At 50.1% G+C, this 23,505-nt stretch overlaps 1 protein-coding gene across 1 annotated transcript in view; it reads left to right on the top strand.

Annotated features, from left to right (window-relative positions):
• Positions 1 to 22,999, top strand: part of LOC121587943 (dendritic arbor reduction protein 1) — a 64,295-nt gene extending 41,296 nt beyond the window's left edge. The window contains exons 5-6 of the mRNA XM_041905317.1: positions 15,711 to 16,460; positions 20,102 to 22,999. Of these exons, the coding sequence (XP_041761251.1) occupies positions 15,711 to 16,460; positions 20,102 to 21,792 (2,441 nt within the window). The 3' untranslated portion in view covers positions 21,793 to 22,999. The remainder of the gene's footprint in view (positions 1 to 15,710; positions 16,461 to 20,101) is intronic.
• Positions 23,000 to 23,505: the final 506 nt, after the last annotated feature.

Below are 23,505 nucleotides of genomic sequence, written 5' to 3'. Positions count from 1 at the left end.
GAATGCGTACCATCCAGAGTGAGAGTGAAATCAAGATCGGACGATGTAATCTTCACCCGCCGCTAGAACAACAACGCGAGAAAGTGTCCTTTTTTTTCGCTTTCCCTTGCATCCCCGCCGTGAAATGGGATCGAGACACGGCACGGCCAACAAACCATCGTTACATCGCTGGCCATGCTTCCACAAGCGGCAAGGTTTTAAATGCGAAGAGAAATGAACGCAGCCCGCACCGTCCCCTTCGAGCTGTTCGGCAGGCGGTTGTGTCGCGGCTTCTGGATGCAAATGCAATTCACGTACGCAGGAGCGCAACATATCATCACGCACGCACGCACGGTGTCTCTACTGGCTTTCCCTTTTTCCCTGCGCTCCAGCCGAGCGGCTGAATGTTCCAATAACGTTCTGTAGCGGGTGCCGTCTTGTGGGTTGCTGCTGGCAGTGCTTGAAGATTGAAACAACAGCTGATCAATTTAGATTAATTCTTTTCAACCGCACTTGCCAGCATGAGCACAGGCGCGGCTACATAAGCAGTGTGGAATGCATCAAACAGAGTGAAAGTGACACACACACACACACACACACACACACACACACACACACACACACACACACACACACACACACACACACACACACACACACACACACACACACACACACACACACACACACACGCACAAGCAGCAGACGGTGTTGTTATTTATGTTTGGATAGATAATGCTTGCCTCGCTAGTGCCGTCCTAGATTGAGTTGTAAAGAAGTTAATTGTGAAATAAGGTGAATTTGTTGGAAGCCGTTTTTGGGAAGGGTGGTTAATTTAAATTTAAATAAATCCTAAAATTCATTAAAAAATACAACATAAACGTCCCTCCTGAACATAGAACCCTTGGTGCAATGCTCTTTTTCCCTGTGAATGAGTAGGAGAAGATCCAAATCGGTGGCATGTTACCGACATTGAGTTGCTTCATTAATCACTTCTATTACTGAACGCGTACATAGGAAATATTGCTAAATTCCTAGTACCGGTGCAAAGATAGCTTTTGACCAAATTTGGCAACAAAACACGATCTCACTGCATCATCGTATCATGCAGTGCGTTAAAAATAAAACAATAAACGCGTCCGCTAGAATCATCCCCATGCTTACAATTTCCTTGAGCTGCACGAGTTTCCCAACCTCGTACGTCATACCAGTGCGGGCAAGCGTCAGCGATAGCGAAATTAAACCTTTCCAAACCTGTTTGGTGTCCATTTTCGGCATCGTCAGCGTCACCGAATGGGTTGTATGGCTGCCTAAATAAAACACAAGCGCACACACAGACAGTAAAGCTGCTTGTACACAAATTTACCCCACAATAGGACGCCGGGTACGGTACGGCACTGCGTGACTAAGGCACATTAAAGGATACATATTAGTGAGCGAAAGGAGGGGTTTTTCGGGTGTTGTCGCTTTTCCATGCCGGTCTATTTATACCACCATGGACATCATGGCACTGCTGACCGCTGGTCGACGTAATTGTTATTTCATGGTGAGTGATAAACAAAAATTAACCACCGCACCACCTAGCTGCTCCCAACAGCAACAACAACAACAACAAACACCCGACTTATGATTCACTTGCGCAGATGTTCCATTATTTCTTATTATCGTAGTTCGGCTGGTCTTACAACAGACAGGTTGGTGAAGCTGCTCGCTTCAATCGGACTCCCTATCGACTAGAGCTATTTTGTTACGATTTTATCACATGCTGCTCTGCTCACACACACACACACACACACACACACACACACATCACCCAGTCGGGGATTAGGAAAAGACGCAACCATGCTTTTCGCAAGCGCGTCATAGCGCGTGCCGTGCCCGCTTAGCCAAGTGACGCCCGCTAAGTAGGAAGTGGCTAATTGTGGAAAATTACTGCTTTTGTTTGTTTTGCTTTGCATTTTTTTTTTACTTTGTTTTGTTTTGTGACGTCCAACATGGGTTGGCGGCTTTCGGGTCACACTGTGTTTCTGCCATGCCGGAGTCTGCTGGAGGGTAAAGGGTGAGCGGTCAGCGCTCTTTTAATTTCGGCACACCCGTGGCACCAAGCACGCGTCCCGATGGCCCGACTGCACCATCATCTTGGTTGGTTGGTCGTGTGACCAGTCCAGAGTGGCGCAGAAAACTTCCTTCCTCCCCGGCACAATTGGTGCTGATGACGGTGATTAACTGCAACCAGCCAATGGCCACAACAACAACAACAACGACAACAGCAACCGTTGCTTCTACAACATTAAGCACAGCGCTTTGCACATGAAATGTATTTTTAGCGTGCCGCGGAACGTATCCACTACGTCGGAAGGTTATTTTTAGCGAACCACCGCCTCTCCATCACCGCCGGGCGGCATTCCATGCGGGCGGGGAGCAGAATGTAGGGAAGGAATGAATGTTTGTTTAGTGACCGGACGCATACATTCCCGTTTTTGGGGTCGTTACTGCATAATGCGTACTTACCGTTGACACTGGTGCCAGGGTGGATTAGGTGGAAAGTGGGTTCTCTCAGGCTGGAAGTGACTTTCGTTTCCCAAGGAAGCGTTTTAAATTGTTATTAGAATATTTAAACGTATAAATAAACCATTATATTGCTTTAAACATTTTGTTCCAACGCGTTTAATGGCTGCTGCACGTGCATAGAGCTTCCCCATCGTAACTAGTAACTTTTTTGTTGGAGACAATTGACCAAATAATAAGCGTAAATGGTCATATTATTCTACTAGTGTATTATTATACACTTTCTCGCACACATAACATGAACCCATCAATACGCAACTCTTCACCCGCTCATGTTCTCGATTTCCAGTTACGACCGCAAACCGTAACGCCACCGATCATGTGATCCTCTACCGCCTGACAGCTAAATAATGTCCTCCATCTGTCGCACGGCTGATAGACAGACTGAGAAATCGTTTCGAGTTATGATAACATCAACACCATCACCACCTTCTCGCCTGTGTTATGGCAGTGCCAAGGCGCCGATTTTCGAAAACCTGCCAATGATGATATCTCCTTCCCCGGCTCCGCTTTCCTCCGGCGGGCGTCAAATTGGTCGGAAACGGGGGCGCGAAACGAAAGCCGCACACGCGCGATATGTACACATTAAAATATCGAACTCTACTGCCAGCATAATTAATGCACTGTGTCAAAAGTAAACATATTTATTTACAACCGACCGATCGGTAAAGCAAACGATCCCCCACCCCGATGAGGGAAGGATAGCGACATTGCCAATAAGGCGATATCAGGTCCCCCACTAAAGGGGGCCCAAAAAAACACACACACGCACACAGCAAATTATTCATTCACACGTTCGTTTCGATCCTGCAGTCTTGAGCCGTTCATTTCGCTATCGCTGAAGCTCTGGAGCGAAATCCATGGCAGATAAAAAAGGCCCCTCGCGATAGCCCCAAAACTACGAAACAATACCGTTTTCGGTGCCAAGTGGCCAGTCGAAGCTTGTCTCTTCTTCATCTTCTTCTTCTGACAAGCCCGTCTGATAGAGCGCGCGATGAAAACCCGCTGGCGCAACGCGCTGTACGCAAATGTGTTAAAAGATTTATCAATCGTTGTCATTCGAGGAAGGAAACGATCAATAAGCTCGTGATCGGGCAGGATAGGGCACCGTGCGCAACGCCAAGGGGAAACCAACCTAACAAAACAAACAACCAATTTTATCACCTCATAATCCTGTCGGCCCGTGTGCCCCGTTTGGTGTGTCTCCGGCACAAGACCGCGGGGGGAGGAGCAGAGGAAGGAAATTTAAAGCAAGCGCGAAAGAAGGGACACAGTTCGATCGTTTCTTCACTCTCTTTTCAAAATTTCCACCCACCCCGCTTGGGGCAGGCGGGATTCGGGGAAGCACCCTCGGCGCAGAGCGGCAAAGATCATTAAATCTATTATCGCACAAATATTTTAAAGCACCAACAATTACGGTAATGATATTACTATCCTCAATAAATATCGAACCACACTACCCATATCTCACCGGCCGCGTACGGGCCCGGCCCATTCAAGGTTCGGCCCCGCTGTATCTTGCGGCTCGATCGCGCGAATGCCTTTTGGGAGGAGATCCACCTCCTCCAACGGGAGATCTCGCGCGCTTTATCGATATCGACACACACACACACACGCGCGCGCGCATGCTGGATGGGCGCGTGGCTTCACAAGCTGCAGTGCCTCTCTGACCACTGGTGCATGGTGTGGCTGGTGCAATTTATACATTATGTCGTGCCCCGTGGCTCGGATGGTACACGGCGCGGGCCGACACTGTTGCAGCGAGCTAGAGCACCGGGACTGGCGTTGCCGAGCTGCCAATAACTTCCACCCGCAATATCCGCGGAGGGATGTTTTATGCCGCCCTGTACGCCCGTCCGAACCGTCCGGCTACAAGATATGTGACGGGATAAAAATCAACTGTAATCGCGGAATGGGTTGCAGTAGAAATTGTCAGCGCTCTATCTCTCCAAGGTGTTTCAAGTTCTCGCAACCGGCGTTATCTCGTACCAGAGAGGCCCGGTTTAGCCGAACAGTGCCTTGGCTTACAAACATTTAGGAAGGAGAAACATTAGCCTTTATTGTGTCTGTTTTGTTTGTTTATGGTCATTGCGTTGAGGTGCATCTTGGCGTTTGATGGGCTATTAACGAACAAGGCTTTCAATTCCACTTATGTTTCATTATTATATTAAAGTCTCAAACACAATCCCTTACTGCTAATGCACCCGAAGGATCCCTTGCGAAGCCAGCATACAGTTCCAAGTTAAAGCAACCCTAGAAATAGAAACTACCGTCAAACGCAACGCAGCGCCACGGTCACTAATCCAATCGCGTTTTTTTTTTTGCTATTCGATTGCCGTTCTGAAAAGCTGTAATGCCCCTACCGGTCCGAGCCGACCATATGTTTCGCCACGGCCCAACCGTGCCACACTCATATGCATGCTGCACCGCAACCCCCTGGCCGGGCCTGTTTTGCACCCCACCCGCTGGCCCTGCGATCGGTTTTCCATGCATGATAAAAAGCAATATCACCGTCCACCCGTCGGATGGAAGAGCCGGGCCGGGAAGACCGAAAGCCAATCTACATAACAGCGAACCATTTTTCTCCGGACCGTGGCATAAATCCACACACACACACACACACACACACATTCGCCGTCCACCCGCCGGCACTCCTCTCGTTCACCCTCGCGAGGCTGAGCACAGGGTGGTTGACAGCATCCGGCCGTGTGCCCGGGCCCCGGCGCATCGCACTGCACTGCTTTCGGATGTCCTTTTGACCGGGCCCGGCCAGCCCGATCAGCGCCAACCGGCCCAGGATCCATTGTTTACCGCGTGCGCCATCCATTGGGCCGGTCGCCACGGACGGCAGCCCACGGGAAGGATCCAATTTGCCACTTTTTGGTACCATCTGGTACCGGGGAAGCGCCAGCAAGCCATGGTTGCGACCGTGCGAGCGAAACGCTCGCAGCGAAGGGAAAAAGAGAAGCATACGCGAAGCCAGCGTCCGATGAGTGTGCGAGCGCGCGTGTGGGGACGCTCCTGGGGTCTCTGATTGCTAAAGCCGGTCCCCACAAGATCGCTGCGCCGCTGTCCCTGTCGCACACTGCGGCAGTGGCGGGCCTGTGGTCGGCTCTCGTTCTCCTCCGAACGCACAATTTTCTGTCGGTTCAGTTCCGCGTACGTTTCGCGGCAATGGGGTTTGTTGCGTTGTTGGTAGTTTTTATTTTTTATTGCAAAACATTGTTGGAAAACTGTATTGAATTTGGCAGCAATGTAAGTTGAAAGACTGTTAAGAAAAAATTCTTAAAAAATATGAATATTACAAGGAATTACTTTCACTCTCAAAAGTAAATTTGACATTTATGTTTAATCCTTTGAAGCATCTTTAATTTTCTTAACTACATCAACTCGACAGTAGTTTTGATTTTCCAACTGGCTAAAATAAGCGTCAATCACTTTCTTCTCCTACACTATTGTCTTTCTCTCTCTCTCACTTCTGCTGTCCTCTTTATGCAATTAAAACCATCAAGACATGGTCGCTGTCGCGTCACAAGCGTGGCACAAGTAATTTAAATTATCTTTCCCATCAATGATCGATACAAAACCGCTCAGGGTTCACTTTACCAGGGAACGGCGTGCTGTTGTTTCGATTATGCCATGAAGGGGAACGGGAACTTTAAGCTCGTCTCCACTTTGATCAATTCTTGCCGCTACAACAACAGCCGCCACCGTCGGTAGGTTGCTTTTGATCACTTTCTTCCAGCGACCGTTCTGACATTCATCGTGCCAGAGTACACGTTACACAGATTGTGTTCCTTCAATGTGTACGTTTTACCCTACGAGCTTACAGGTGTTCATTTGCATGTTACACTTCGCTAGGAAACTAGGTATTAAGTATTTGAAGTTGATTTTTTTTCTTATGTGAAAGATTCGGGGTTTTCGTACGCAAGGCAAATTTTCACCAACAGACAGAGTAGAAGAAAATCATCCAATAAAATAAAATGAAATGCAAAATTCAAACGCTCGATATTTACTTTCAAGATTATTCCCAAGGTTTTTAAAATCGCTTTTTTTTTGCGAAACAACTTAAGAACCTTATTTTGAACATGAAACAACCTTCCCAAAACTATAAAGCAGTTAAGCAAACAACTTTGCCAAACGAAACAAAAAACAGTTCCCGTCATAAAAGCAACAGGCTGCTGCTGTTACTTCGCAAATCAGCAGCAGCCCAGGCAAGCGCTGTACCATGTTTTTTTTTTTTTCATTTTCCTCGCCATACTTTCCCCGACCCTGCAGAAAGGGAGGATAGAAAATTTTGCAAAAAGGAGCACAAAAAAAAAAGACGTTCAAGAATCGGAGAGAAAAAGCACACACGAAGCGTCAAAAGAAAAGGGAAATAATCAACAAAACACAACAACGCACAGCACACAAAAAGGAGACGCGTGCCGAGTGTCATTGCTGCGTTGACGATGATGACCTCAAACGTATGCGGCCGGAGCGCTCGGTGTACGAGCGGAGAAGCGCTACGGGACGAAAGAGAGTGAGAAAGAGAGAGAGAGAGAGAGGGCGTGTGAGAGAAAGAGAGATAGATTCTCCAAGGAAAGCAGTGTTTGCTACGGACTACGGTGGATACATGAAACTGCCACGGGCGCGAACATGCGGCAAGGGAGCAAGCGACGGTGCTAAACCACCCTTCAAACATCATTCCACCCCCTCAAACACACTGATGATGATGTGTGAGTGTGTGTGTGTGTGTGTGTGTGTGTGTGTGTGTGTGTGTGTGTGTGTGTGTGTGTGTGTGTGCTTGGTGGAAATGTTCCCCAACACAGCTACACCGTACGCACCGATACACAGATTTCATCCCCCCGAGCAGACGGCGGCAGCAAGCGAAAGCGAATCCAACCGAGAGAGGAAGAAAAAAGTCTCCACACAACTCTCCAACGCGATTGGGGCGCTGGTCAGTGTGTGCGTGTAGCGCACGCTCACAATTTCCCCTCCCGAGATGGCGTGCAGCGAACGTATCGCAGCAACCCAACCGCTCGGCATCCGCGCCACCATCGGTCGTCCACAGGCCCGCGTCGAGCTTCATTCACAACCGTGTCGACCAATTGCGAGCCGGCGCAGTAGCGAGTGCCCCGAAAGCTCGCCATCGATTGGTGCGCTCACCGAACCGCGCACCCTCGGCAGCGAGCCCCAGCGCACCCCCCTTTTCCAACCGTACCCGGCTCCCATCCGCTAGGCACCTTTGCGCGTGTGTGCGTGACGGCGAGCAGCGCGAGATGCATTTCATTCATAAAACTGAACCGCCGCGACCGAGCGCGCTTCAATACATTTCGATCGTTCCGCGCGTTCAGACACGCAGCTGCCGGTCTCGCGTTCTCCTGCTTCGCGCACACAACCGCCAACACACAGTCAGTCGAGATTCAGCTCAGTTTTCGCTTGTCCAGCACGGGTACGGGGTGGAAAATTATCGCAGGAAAAGAAAAGCGCCGCTCCACCTGAAGGGAAAAGGCAGTGTGTCGCGTTCGTGATTTTCTTCATTCCGATGCACTTCAACCAGTTGGCCGAGTTGCTAGCGAGTGAAACAGAGGAAAATCAGTGCACCAGTGAAGCAATAGTGAAACAGTAGCTGTTTACAGTGGAAAAGTGAAGGGCAGCATTGCCAACCGCGTGCCAGCACGGAACACGACCCATGCCGAGTGTTTCATTTCCGATCCTGTGCGTGTGTGTATGTGAATTTCAGAGTGAAAAATCCCGTCGGCAGATCCACAGCGAGCAGCAGTAACGTTGTGGTCCGATGCTTCAGCTGCACCACTAAACAATAACTATCGATGCAAGGTGACGCAAGTGTATGAAACAATATTAAATAATCAACTCGAAATCAACTCAAATCCCTTCGCCCACCAAAACGAAGAGATATCGTGCAAAGTACAAAGTGACAAAGTGTTGTGCAAGTTATATTACGCCATTCTATTTACCTAACATTTTCCAAAGCGCCTACAAAGTGACAAGCGGTTGTATGAGCTGTGCAAGTAGTACCTGGTAGAAGGATAAATGTTCAAAAACAAAACCGAATAAAAAGTTCAAAACTCCTGCAGCAAGCGAGGACCGTCGTGTTTGAACGGCTATTTACTTGTTTCGCGTGTTGTAAAGGTAAAGTTGGTTAAACAAATACGTTGAAAATGGTTCAACGCCACGTTACACGAAACAGTTCCAACCCGTGCGAATCGTTTAACTGTTGTGCCATGCATCTGTTGTGCGTTTAAGTGCCGTGCAAATTGACAAAATCAAGTAAGACAAACCCTCAAGCCAAAGGGCAAAGTTCAGTGAAGTGATATAGAGGTGAACCATCCTTTTTTTTAAAAGGAAAAGAAAAAGTGCCCGAAGAAATCTTGCCCGGAAGCACCGAGTTGCTTCCAAGCTGAAACGTATCGTCGTTTCAAACTACCTTCTCGTTCCGGATCCGTCTCCAGGTAATGGCGTGATGGCATACAATTGATTTTAATTTTCTTTGTGCGTGATTTGATTGCAGCATAATGCCGTCCAGTGTTAAGGGTTCTTGTTTGCCAGTGATAGTTTACATTATTTTGACTGAAGTTTTGAGTTGGCTCAATTAAAATCTTCACTCATTGAAATGTGCTTGAATTGTCGATGCTTTACTTAAAGCCCGTTGGCCCCAAAAAGCGGACGGCAGGTAATGATTTTTTTTTAAAAGAAACTTGCATGTCGAATCGATTGCCGTTTTTCCACCGAAAACGTGCACGTTTCCACACCACACCCATTTTGGGACGGGGAGGCAAATGAAGACACATGAAGCTAGGCAGAATCAATCCCTCCCACCTCCCACCGTGCGATGGAAAAGCCCATTCCACTGTGGCCTCCTTCAGCCGCGCGAGCGTGGGAGAAAAAATGGGTGTTCTTAACGGTGCTGTTGCTAGGGCGAGAGCGAGAACAGGCAGCGAGCTGCCAGGTTGCCCTTAGCAACCAGCAAAACCGCTACGCGGGAGAGGGATGCTACAGCCCCAGAGCGCCCATCCAGCGGGGGGGGGGGGCGAAATTCGGACGATGAATGAAAGCCGAACTTATGAATGAAGTTGAGCCGAGTTGGCGAACCGCGAAGACGCCCATCCCCGATACCGCCCCGTTGCTTTCCCAAGCGTCCGCTCCAACCTCCACCCCGCCCCGAAAACCTCGACGCTCGCCGTTAGCGCGGTGCCGATTTTTCCAGCACGTCCGGGCGCAAAAGTACGCAGCCGCAGCAACCACGGCACAGGAAGGCGAAGCCGCTTCACAAGGGCCGGGGTGAAAATTTTGGTGACGACGTGGGGAATGGCGGAGTGCCGTGACATAACCTCAAGGTCGACCGTACTGCGCATTCACGCGATTTTTCGCAACAAACACACACACACACGCACACACAGCGAAACATATGCGGAGCGTATGGCGCCCCGGAAATTCTCTCTCTCTCGCCTGCCTGGAGCGTCCGTGCAGTCCATTCGCTTTGCGCTGGAAAGGGCATCCAAGGGCTTGCTCTACCGGGGGGCATCTTTCTATGTATTAGCTGTGCGTTGAATGGGGGAAAAAACGGAATTCCGAGGATGATAAATTTTCATTTTCCAAGTACTAGTAGGAAAACTGTAATTTCTCTATCGTTTTTCTTTCCCAGCCTTTTGTGCCGTATCACGCCACACTCTTCCAAATTTCCACGGTATTGCGCAAATCCCATCAACGTTATCAGGAAGCCTTTTTCCTGCTTTTCCACTTTCGCTCCTGCACATGGAAAAAGGCTGTGCTGGGAAAGAAAACGAAGCCGACATTTTCATTCATGATCCGGCGGCACGGTCTGAAGCCGTTTTTCCGTTCATTTTCTGTGCCAGGTTTCACCACTGACGTCACGGATGGGTGGAATGGGATGCTTTTTTTATTTATTTTTCTTTGAGATGGCTATTGTGTTTTCAATTTTCATTTTCAATGATGACGGAGCAGAAATTATTTTGCTTATGGGAAAAAATAACCATCTCTTGCTCGCGCGTAAATCAATGTGATTATGTTACTCTGCGAACAATGATTTGCTTGATCAAAACCACTGCCCTGGATGGAATCGAGACAAGATACGGCAACCGTTTTGGTGCATCGTTTACTAAAAATATCCACCCTTTCTGGCTGTTTTGACAACCTGCTGCAGCGAGAAAGCCGAGGAAAGCCCCTAAATGTCTTTTTCCGTACGCCAGCAGTGCTAGAAACTGGAATGGAATGCGCCCCGACCATAAACGTTGAATGTGCCGTTTTGGCAGCTCATTAGACGGTTGTTTTACGCCCGAAAGAGCGTTCTACCGCACCGTAGTGTAGTCCTCTGCCCCCGACTTCCCAAACATGGTCCGGAGTAACGAACCAGGGTGCGTGGAGTGTGGTGCCAGTTGTTTGTTTTGTAGCAGAAATGTCACGACACTCGATCGTACGGGCCCCGAGCAGCTCGCGAGCGTTCGCGATTGTGGAGGAAAACTACGGAAAACAGCACATATCACACCTCGTTTCGTGCGGAAAATTCCCCACCCTCCCACATTCACACATGTGCGGGTGCGGCCGTTTAAGGGGGTAAATGAAGCGTCAGACGAAGATTAAGTTTCTCGAACTGCTATTGCCGCTCGTTTCACGGTTCGTTTCCCGGCCGCGGCGCAACGTCATCGTTTGCCGAAACCGGAGCGAACTCATCCGAGAATAGAACATGCGTCTCTCACGCGCAGCTCGGGTCGCGTACTAGGGTCAGCATTTCCCACCCAACCTCTGACCCCTGGTGGCAAAATTTCCCTACCCACCCGCGGGTTTTCCCTTCCCCAGCGGTGCAACATAAACATAAACTCACACCGCAACGAAACAAACAGCGCACAACGCAAAATAAATCACTAGCAAAGCCGCGTTCTGCGGGCCCCACTGCCCCCCGCCGTCGTCTTCGTTGTGCGATGAATCATGTTGCCGATTAAGCGGCAAAATACACGCGATTTGTGATAATCGCTACTACGGGGGCACTTCTTTCTACTGGATTCAGCATCCACCACACTTCGCCGCGCCACGCACTTCGGGTAGTTTGGGGCAGAAGTTATGCCGTCGCTAATCGAATGTGTTCTCGCTCGCGGGTGGACTATTATCGAATTAGACGCCGGTCGTACGACAAACGGGGATTCTTTTGAGTTTGAAGATTATTTTTAACAATTTTATTGCTTTTTTGCCCAGCGTGCAAATGAGATTCGAGCTGGGTAAGGCCATAATCGTTAAGAGGTTTATTTTATGCGAGTCAGATGGAAAATGGCTGTATCTAACCTAGTTCAGGAGAGATGAATTATTCCCTTACAATCATGAATACAGTTGCAAACAAGTGTTATCAAATAAAGTTTTGATTTTTATATGAAAAGTCAGATAGCTTACAACACCAATATGGTATGCAAACGAACGCTAAAAGAACAGAAAAGGTCTTTAAAAAATAAAATAACATACAATAAAACAGCCTTTAAAGGTACAAGTGTTTACCATCAAAACATTCGCAAATTGAACATCTTTAAAAAGCTGTTTATGATCGTTTGCTTCCAATTTCCAACCTACACTACCTCCACCGCTGCGTGCAGACCTCGTGTGCCGTTTTCTCACGCCTACCATCGATTGGGTCGGGCTAGACCAGCGGAAGCCGTCATCGGAAGCCGCTACGCCCGAATGTGCTAATGATAATTAACAAACACTAACGATCATCATCGTGCGGCGGTGCCCGACCAACAACAAACGTGACACACACACACACACACAACACACATGTTTGCCGACCGTTTGCAAAGCGGGAGGGTGTGTGGGGAAGCGAAAGAAAAGCCCTCGAACCGTTCGATGTTTGCACTTTCAATTCCCAGCCGGCAGCGTCAATCGCTGGCTCAGGGAGAATGGGTTGAATTGATAGGGAGCTGCGAGCGTCGTTTGTAGACTTGGGTTCGTTTCTTTTTTTCCTTCCTTTCTTATATTTTCCAGATTTCAAACGTCCCGAACATAGTTTCGGTTGATTCGGTGTTTCCTTCCGGCAAGCAACAGGTTCGGTACTGTAAGACCTTACTGAATAGGAGTGTGGGGAACGGTCTAAAGCGAGGACCAGATTTCTGATGCTTTCGCATCCGCCCACACCGGACACCATGGAGACTCTATTATCCGTATGCTCCGCTTATCATCTCCGAGCCCTTACCCATCCCATCTGTTTGCGAGCTACATTTGCGCATGTTCACCGCCGAAAGCTGCCCTTAATGGTAATGTCTAGGATTTTTACACCCAGTGCTGAAGAGTGCGGCTTCAGAGATTTCTCCAGAGCTTTGGGCGATTTATGCTAACTCTGAGTGTCTATATTTGATGGTCACGTGCTTTCGAGGCTCGGCATGTACAAAGCTTACTTTGTAGCGCCCAAAGCGTACATTAGTAATCATCAATTATGCACAGATTGACCATCATAATGATTCAGCAGAAGTTAATTCTAACGAAACCAATTTGACACACGCGCACCCGCTTCAATGCAATACATCACGCAGTTACTTCTTCAGTTGCCGACCGTCTCAGTATTCAATCCTCAGACGGGGTGAACTCGCCAGACGATCAGATAAGCTTAGCTGTTCACCCTTTTTTCTCAATCCCCCTGTTGAACAGAGCAAAGGAAGAAAGAATTTCTCACTCTCAGTTGGTGAGCCTCCCTGATGTGTGAATATTAATTGTAACCTGTGGCTAAACATGTCCTCATGCTTCCTCCATTCTGTCCACAGCGCATTGCTGACCCCGGCGATTCAACACTAACAACAACATCAACAATAACAAATAATAGCAGCAAAAAGAGAGTCAATCTGTTTCACTTAAATCTTATCTTAATCTTGGGTCGAAAATCTCATCCATAACCCTCGGGGTCGCGTTTGGGGAGGTGCACAATCCGTACGAGCAGGGCAGCAGGGTCCCGCGTCCCGACGGCTTAAGCACACTCCGCGTCGACTGTCACATATTATTAAACAATCATACAATGCAGGAAGAACGCGACTCGGAAGAACCGAGCACAAACACACACACACACATATACACAGCCAAACAGCCAACGACATGTTGATGATTTCATTTGGCCAGCATTGGTGATTGTGGCCGACATCTCGAAGCCCGTTTTCTTTCCTGTTTGATTCGCGTTTGGGCTCTCGGCGCGCTTAATCTTTCCCTGCCGCGTGAAGAATGTGTACAGGGAGTATGAGAAAAATAAAAACGAAGGTGTAAAAACGCCGAAACAAGAACACCCCCGGGTGGAGTGCGGCGGACTGAACTGGAAATGCCGAGGTTCCGAGCCGGACGGTAAGGAACCTAGGATAGGCGCGACCCGGGTGACCGATAATAACTAACAACACACAAAAAAAGCCCCGAACAAGACACTCAAGCGAGAGGACACACGCACAGCCGCCTTGTAAGCTGGCAAGAATCTGGCCGTACCCTTCGTCATCAACAGCGTCATCAACGGCGTTGTCCTCCACGGGCGGGTGGAATAAAATCTATAAATTTAATACGTTTATTTTGACACTTCTATGGCGTGCGCTCTCGCGCGCACCCGCACTCTTGCACACCCTCCGGAGGTCTGTTCCTTCGCTGTTGTTCTTGTTTCTAGCCTGTAGTCGACAGCACCACCAGCAGCAGCACCACCACCAACACTACCGCCAATTTCATCCCTTGAGCCCAGGAAGCGACAACCTCTTGTCCTGTCTGTTATCCATTCTTTTTCTGAACTGAGAGATTTCAGAAACCACACCGTAGCGCTACACACAATGGTGCTTTCGGGCTCGGGAACTATTAGCCGTCTTCTTCGTACTGTGCGTAATCTTCCTGTGGGTCCTTTCCCCTTCACCGCCGACTCAATAACTTCTTCGTTCGCCCATTTGGGCCACCTTCCTGCTCAATCGTTCGTATTGATGTTTTATTTTTATTGTAAAACATTTTCTTTATGCTCGATAAATTTTACTGCCGATCACAAATGTTCTTCCCGTTCGACCGTGACTGGTGCTTCTGGTACCCGGTCGATCACCGCATCTACCGAATGCACCGCGGAAGTACACTATGCGCAATGGTTCGCACACAAGCTGGTGTAAAACTCTTTCCCAACAGCTGAAAACATTCTTTGCCCTACACAAAGCAGCGTCGGTCTGGTTTATCAATTCCATCGCGACATGAAGGCCACTTAGACCTCCCACCCCACCGTAGCCCAAAACCAAACAAAACCAAATCATGTCGATTAGCGCAACGTCAAATGAACCCCAGTGATCTCGTGCGCTCTTGTACCAACCACTTGCCGACAGCTGTAATGGTGATTTAGAAAACACAACCTCATTCCGTTAATGCTCGATCACGGAGCGGATTAGGCGACGAACGACCACTTTCCCAGCCTCAAGTACCAAGATCACGAGTGTCATCCTTTTTGACAGTGTTGAATTATTTACCAGTGCTGGAGCTAATGGTCGACTGTTTTAGTGGCACCATATCTCAGCCGAGCGAGCATAACTATTCGTACAGCAAACGCAGCGTAGGGTGCAGCGTAACTAGCAGATGATGAACAAAACAAATGTTGCGTTTCCTTCCCTTATCGGGGCGTTTTCTCTCTGCCCTCACGCGCCACAACACTTGCCCATTTTGTGGGGTTTTGGCTGCGTCGTGCGGAATCATAATGCTTGCCCGGACCGTACGTGTTGGTGGTACGAGCGTGTTGTGCGCCCGTAAAAGGGCACAAGTGCAGCGGCCTGCTCAGCAGACAGTATAGACAGTGTGGCCGCGGCAGAATTAGTTGCTCGCTGTGTCACGGTGTCAATTGTTTAATGACATTTAATTAATTAATTTTCCCTCCCTAAGCGAACACTGATACGGAGGGGGTGGGCAAGGGCGGGACGGGATTGTTTGAGTTCTATTTTGAGTGTACACTTCGGCGCGGTGCCGAAGTCCGAAGACCGAAGCGCAAGCTACACCGGGGAGGGGAACATCGAGTGTCAGCAAGCCTGGTCGAGGTCAGGCATGATCATATTCAGCACCGCCGATGGATGTTTGCAAACTAATTTTACCCCCCCACCGATGAAGATCGATTGCACCGTTGATAGATCGAGAATTCTCACCTTTCTCTTTGCTTTGTCCAATTTCATTCTCCCAACTAGGTGGCGTTGCCCCTGGACCACCAGCAGCTGCCATGATCATGGAAGGGCTAGAAACGTTGGTTGCGCCATCGCATCACACATTCCTGCTGACCGAGTCGGCGGCCGCAGCACACTTCAACGTGCTGAGCTTCGATACGTGCGGTCTGTTCAAGACCGGCACCACCACCACCTCGCTCGGGCTGAACAACAACAGCACGACGACACCGAACAACAACCACCATCACCACCTGTACCATCCGTACCATCACCAGACGGCCGTCAGCACTGCGACCGCACTCGCCCATCATCAGCCCCATCATCACAACCATCATCAGCATCATTCGACAACCCAGCATCAGCAGCAGCAGCAGCAGCAACATCAGCACAATTCATCCGCCAGCACGATCGTGTCATCGTCGGCCGTCTCGTCGGCGATCGCCAGCGCGGCCAGCTCGACCGCGATCACTACGCACACGACCGCGACGACGAGTGTGACCGCGGCGTCCCATACGTCGCACGGCCACAGCCACCATCATCCTAACCATCCGCATCTGAGCCTGCTGAGTACGGGCGGCGGCGGTAGCGGCACGGGCGGTGGCACCGGCCACCACTCGAACGACAGCTCCACCCTGCACTCCGGCACCGGTGACGATCATTCGCAATCGCAAACCGACGCACAGGCCGGCGATCTCAACACACCCGTCACCACCTCCGGCGACATTCCGTCGTTCTTCGGACCGTCGACGGTTGTGGAGCCACCACCGATTACCGGTAAGTTCACACATGACAACCCCATCTGGGCACCCCAATCAGCACGCAAACCTTCCATGAAATGTAGGAATCGGTGGATTGGAAATCATATCTAGTGCACTTTACATTTCAAACCCCAACGTTCCTAGAATTGCCCTTCTAATGCTACGAAGGCGCTTTTTTTAAGACGATGAAGCTGGGCAGAGAAAAACCTGTTCCCGAACCGCCATTCTCTTTCCGAAGCGCGTGGTTTTTACACTTTGACAAGCACAGGCACCCAGAAAACCCAAAGCCCATCCATTATTCGTCAGCATCACACCCTTGCTGGTCGGGCAGCCGCACTCCTCGGCACACGCTGTGTGCGGTCCTTCGATCACTTCAGGGCCCCGGGGCCGGAGGCTCATTAACAGCCCAAGATTAATCAGCGGACGTTTATATAAATTTTCGAACTACCGAAAACGGTAGTGACCGATTCCGCACCGATTCTCCAAATCAGCTTCATTTGTTGCTGTTGCGTTCTGCTCGTGTGCTGCTCCTGGCTGCGGTGGCCCCGCCTGTGCACCCAGAATTAATGGAGCCTATCGGGGGGGAGGGGGGGGTTTGACCGAGCTCAGTGAGTTTAGTCGATCGAATGAATTGCGAGAGGCTTGGCCTGAACGAACCGCACCGAACCACCGTAATCCGGCAATCACGAGCCTACCCGTACCTCCTCCGCTTTCTAGCGATTCTCTGGCAGTGCCGACAGAGAGACACACACACACAGAGTCACAGAGTCACAGTCCCGATGAGCCATTCGAGCCGATAAATAATAATCCGCCGGAAACGAAGCAACTGGGCTGGGAGTCGAAATAGGAAGGAGCAGCGCTACGATAGCACTCGCCTCGGTAGGCTGCGCGACATTCGAAGATGTGGTAGCATAAATCAGCATTATGTCGGATCACTATGCTGCCTGTTGGCAGCGCACTGCAATAACGGTGGACATATATTCCAGAAGAACCAGAACCGTCTCCGGTCTGCTCCGTCATATGGCACACTGGTACTGGTAGCTCTTGTGTAACAGTAGAATTGGCATCTTTCACCACGCTCCGTGAAATGTTGTTCATTCCATTACTGCTTCGTTTTGAGATAAAAAAGACATAGAATAATGTTCCCAATATTTTGCCTACTACAGACGCTTGCAGCCCGCAGCGAACGGAACGACGATTAAATCTTACCACTCGCGAGAATCAAACGCACAAAGAATCGTTGACAGCAGTTAGAATTAATGTTTGTATCCGTATCGTCCATCAACCGATGGAGCGAACGCTATGACATTGACATTCGAACGAGATACCCGATGGTTCGCGTCAAATAGGAAGGTGTTACGGTCCCATTTGCCAGGAACGCTCAACGTGTTGCGTCACACACACAGACACACAAACACACACACATGCGGTACATAAGTTTCATGGGGAATGAACGAAAAAGAAACTGAAGTACACAGCCTCGACAGATCCAATCACTCCGTACGATACGATACTACACCACACCACGCCTTGACAGGGCAAACGATGAGCATGTCAGCGGTGCTAAGCATCACCCCCAGTGTTTGACACTAATGCTATCTAGCATGCTCGCGCTCCACTGCCTGTCGCTTGCCAGGCTGCCCCAGGCTCACACCTTAACTCGCCCGCCACCTTGACGAGGGTGACTCGGATGGTAAGAGATTTGAACCCCGAAACTCCCTTCTGCTTCAAACCGAAACAGCGGCCACACAACAAAAAAAAAACCCAAAACCTGCCAACATAATCGAACCTGCCGAGCCCGAGGTTCAAAGGTGGTCAACGATCAACGAAAAAAGAAGAAAACTCCCTCCACCCCAATTCACCACGCTAATCACTATTTCCGGTCATTGTCGACGATCGGGCGAAGGAGACACCATGCGTGCGTGCGTGCGTGCATTAAATCGACATCATCATCACAATATTGACTTATGCACCGTCTTGCAGCCGAACAGCCCCTGGCAGCCGCACGGGGCGCGTCCGCGTGCTGCCTCGATTCGGCCAGTCCAGCGGGAGATCTACCGCCCGGAGATCAGCGCCAGCGAAAAGCCGTCCATCGGCATGCGGACCGATCGAACGTTGCGGAGCGAAAGTATCGAAAACATAAATTACGCTATCAGCATAAATTAAGCCCGTCGCTGGCCGAATGGGTCGATGCGGAGCTGATTGCAGGATCACGGCAGGCCGCACCGCTGCGGCCTGTATATCAAAACCGGGTTTTTGGTGGCTGTACAACTGGATCATCCGAGTCAGCCTGCGCGTTGTACAAGCGCGTTTCATCATCATCTCGTTTTCGTTGGCGAAAGGATCGGAAGGGTCATATTTTACTCTTCCACAAAACGCCGGGATAAAACAACCGAGCAGAACGCCGGGGATAAAAATAAGGGGATTCACAGAATGGATTTTCGCAAGCTGCAGCCAAACCAATTTCCCCCAAAATCGTCTCGCAAACACACGCCAACAAGTATTAATTAGAACCTTCCAGCGTTAATTAGCAATTTCTGCTGATTTATGTTAATACGGTAGCTGCCAAATAAGCGCGAACCAATCGCCGCCGTCTGGTTGACCATTTGGTAGGCACTCTTTGTTGGCTACCGTAGGGGCAGGACAACCAATACACTCGTGCATGATCGTAAAGCTTTCGTGGAGCCAGTGCGTAATAAACTTCGCAACGTGTTATGCTTCCAAATAAAAGATGCGATAAACTTAACTTGTACCACAGTTTTGTCTTGCAATTCTCATAAAGAATGTTTGCGAATTTTACATCCTGCTGCCATTAAAATTTTGAATGTAAAAAACAATCACCCAGAAGAAAGTATCAAAAGTCTTAATATTGAATAATTTCCGTGGTTATTGGTACACCTTTGCTCGATAGCTTTCGGTGCAAAGAATGCAAAACATTTCCAGCAAAACTGCCTGAACTGAAATCATAACCCTTAAGCAGCTTCAGAAACAAAGAACGCAATCCCACAAAATACAAACATCTTCAAAAGGGAAGGACCACCGGTAAAACAGAGAGAAACGCTAGCAACACCAATAACGATCGCGGGTGCGATTAAAATTTATGGTTAATTTATGCAAACCACTGATAGGAATAGTGGAGAGAGAGAGACGGAGAGAAAAAGGAGAGTACAAGGAGAGTTGGGCAGCGAGTCGGCGATGTTGAGACGATGCGACTGATGAGCTGGATGAGCTACAGTAACGCTAAGGAGCGATCGCGCAAAGCCCTCGAACAGCTGAAACACGTGATCGGAGAGAAGGTGACTTATTTTGTTTTCGGAACAGTTCCGCTTTGATTTGTTTAGAAAATATTTTAGCTTAGATTTCATATTGAACATTTGCTTAATTTGAGGCTTGAGTCTTACATATTTAAGCGAGTTTTCATCGCTATGCTTATAGAAAGATAAAATAGTTCTGTGGTCGACAAATTTAAGTTAAAACCCTCGTAAAACATCGTAAAACTGTGCACACGTTAACTGTAGGACCACCATGAATAATTCCCTGCATCCGATTGACCTTCCCGATTATTCGCCCTGGGGCACTTGGGCAGCAAATGCGAAATGATTCACTGTTAATGTATTTTTCCCCGCTTTCTTTCGTTTTCATCCCCCACCCCAACAGGATCAATCGAATCGGACGATCTCTCGCTGGAACCCCAGACGGTGTCCAGCCCGTGCGTTAGCCTGTGCAGTCCCACCAAGCAGGAGCGCAGCACACCGCAATCGATCGTCAACGAGGAAGAGGCTAGCAATACCAGCAGCACCAACACCATGTACCCGTCGTCCGGTGCTCAGCAGCAGCAGCAGCAGCAGCAACAGCAGCAACAGCAGCAACAACAGCAGCAACATTCACTTCACGGCCAGATACGTGTTGCCGGGCTGGCCAGCGTCACGGGTGGCGCCGACATGCAGCACGGCAGCAACGACGGTGTCCAGTCGTCCGATGCGATCGAGAACAAGATCGCCTACCGGGGCATCTTCACGTCGAGCGGCAGCCCGAGCATGGGCCTGCAGGCGGGCAACGTGATGGCGGGCGCGGGTCAGATGTCACCGACCGCCGGACTGGGCGGCTGGGGTTTGCCCAGCCCCGACAAGACCCTCTTCCAGGCGCCCATGTTCGGGCTGCTCGGACCGCAGGCGACCAGCGCGTCCCAGGGTGTGTCGGCCACCTCGCCCTCGATCGGGCAGCACCACCAGCACCACTACGGGGGGGACGAGCGGGGGCACACCGGGGCGGGCCACGGTGGCGGTCACGGTGCCGAACTGCTCGGCCTCAACATGGACTGTGCGAGCATCATCCTGAAGCAGCCGCCGAGCTACAACAGCTGCGTCGGGTCGCTCGACATGCAGCAGGGCCAGGATATGCACGGGTACGGGCGGCCGGGTCAGGGCGCCGGGCTGGGGCAGCAGATGAGCCAGAAGTACCAGTGGCTGGACTCGCCGGTCGACCCGTACGTCGGCAGCCCGCAGCACGGTTCGGTCGTCCTGCCCGGACCCTCGTCTACGCCCATCTCGGTGGGGCCGATCATTCCGAAGCAGGAGCCGTACTCGACGCCGAACGCCTGCACGTCCGACTCGAGCCAGCTCGGGGGGCTGACGCCGGCCCAGGCCGCCCAGCAGGCCCAGTATGCCGTCCAGCTGGCCGAGTACAATCAGGCCACCAGCAAGGGCCACGAGATTCTGTCCCAGGTCTACCAGCAGAGCACGATGCCGCTCAAGCTGGTGCCGGTGAAGCCGCGCAAGTACCCGAACCGGCCGAGCAAGACGCCCGTGCACGAGCGCCCCTACGCCTGCCCGGTGGAGAACTGTGACCGGCGGTTCTCGCGCTCGGACGAGCTGACCCGCCACATCCGGATCCACACCGGCCAGAAACCGTTCCAGTGTCGGATCTGCATGCGCTCGTTCAGCCGCTCCGACCACCTGACGACGCACATCCGCACGCACACCGGGGAGAAGCCGTTCTCGTGCGACATCTGTGGCCGCAAGTTTGCCCGCTCGGACGAGAAGAAGCGCCACGCCAAGGTGCATCTGAAGCAGCGCATCAAGAAGGAGAAAAACTCGAGCAGCGGAGGCAACAGTGCCAACAGCAGCAACAGTGGTGCGTCCGCCGCCCACCATACCCACCACGCTCAGCAGCAGCAGCAGCAGCAGCAGCAACAACACCACCATCAGCAGCAGCAGCAACACCATCAGCAGCTCGGCCATCATTCGGGACATCCGGGGCTGCACGCGCACCACCTACTTACGCACGACGACCTCACCGGCATTCCGATCGTGTCGTCCTCGTCGAACCCGGCCAACAGCAGCTTGTAGACCGAGCTTTCGTCGATCGATATTATGCGATTGAATGATCCCCAGATCGAGCTAGTCCACGACGATCCCTTCATGGGCTACATCAACGAAGACACCACCGCCGATGCCGATGGTGACGAAGAGCAACCGCCACAACCGGTGGACACCGACATCGACGAGCTGAACGAGGAGGAGCTGGATGTGGGCGAAAACAGTCGAACGGAGGCTATTTCTAGTATTCAAAAAGTGCCCACCGCTCCCTCGGCCCGAACCGTGACGGTTCATGCGTCGGTGGAACAGTCCACTACCGCCACTAGCACCGGCAGGCAACCGTATGTGATTGTTTTACTGATGGAGTAAGGTACACCTTCAGCCACAGCCAGTATACGAGATGCAGCATCCACTTCCGCTTTACTGCAGTGCCATGGGTCGTGGTCGTCCGCCATCTACCGCCATCATCACCGCATCTTTGCCAAGCTCAGGATCGCAGCCACTTCACCGGAACAAACAAAAATGCAAGTGAGAACAATTCCAAACCGCACAATACCGTTTGACGAAATAGTAGCTCAACATCCGTACGCTCGTACGCAAATGCAATAGCGCAAAATGAATTAGCTGAATTAGCACAACTTTCCACACAATACATTTTTGATACATCTCAACGTAGTTCAACGTAAGCGTTCAGAAGATTACCGTTTGCACCACAGTCTCACACACTCTCTACAACAGTATTTAAATGTCAATGCAACACTCTTGCACCTTCAATGTCTCTACACACGGCACCAAAACAAACTCCGATCACTTCGATCCTCACTCTGTCCGGAAAACGCCAAAACCGTCAATGATTGCATGCGAATCGCAATGCCTTGTGCCGGTTCTTTGCGTTCTCGGGCTATGTGTGTATGGGTGATTGAGAGTGTTAAGTGTTTTTCGCTCATCAGCCACAGCACCTCGTTGTAATGAATCTTACTTTCGTCAGTTGTGTACGGTTCCTCGAAAGGGTATCATCATCCACGATTAAACGCAAATCGCGGCAGCATCGGGCCGCAGGGTAACGAGATGGGTCGTTGTAGTAGCCCTGTTTTGTTTTCTTATCTCCTTATATCTCTTAGAATACTGTGATCTCATTTTTTTTTTGCGTGCATAGAAGCGACAACGAAACAAAAGTAACAGAAGAGAGAAAACACGAAAAACTCAAATCGAACATCCTGACGGCAGAGGGGAGACAGAAAAAAATATCAGAAAACTACACACAAAAAAAATCTATTTAAAAAGAAAAAAAGTAAAACACGGAGCGGCCTCAGAGAGCAGAAAGGTAAATGAAAAACAAACACACGAAGGGAACGAAAAATCGAGCTAAGCTGCATACTTTAAGTATTGCCTTTCAGTAGGTAATCTAACAAATTGATTAAAATTTACATACAACCTAAGGTCAACATGTGGTGTAGTCGTAAGTACACTGTTACATTAGTAGGTAACATGACGTTACAAACCTATCAGTGTAATTCTTCCCCTTTCTCCTCTCGCTCTCCCTTAAGCGCACCTAACATGTGTCAGCGCGCCTGTGTGTGTGTGTGTGAGTGTATGAATGAATGTGTCTCACTTGTATCTTTCGCAAACGCACCCACTTTTTCCACAGGGTTTAGATGCATGTCAGGAGGTGATGTTTAGCCTCTCCCTTCTTCCTTTCGTGTTTGAGCTAAGATTTCCCGTCAGGAAATTTACACATACACA

This window comes from Anopheles merus, chromosome 2R (genome assembly GCF_017562075.2).
Source record: "Anopheles merus strain MAF chromosome 2R, AmerM5.1, whole genome shotgun sequence".
In the NCBI taxonomy this organism is placed as follows: domain Eukaryota; kingdom Metazoa; phylum Arthropoda; class Insecta; order Diptera; family Culicidae; genus Anopheles; species Anopheles merus.
The sequence above is the reverse complement of the archived record's forward strand: the minus strand, read 5'-3'. Positions and strand labels throughout refer to the sequence as shown.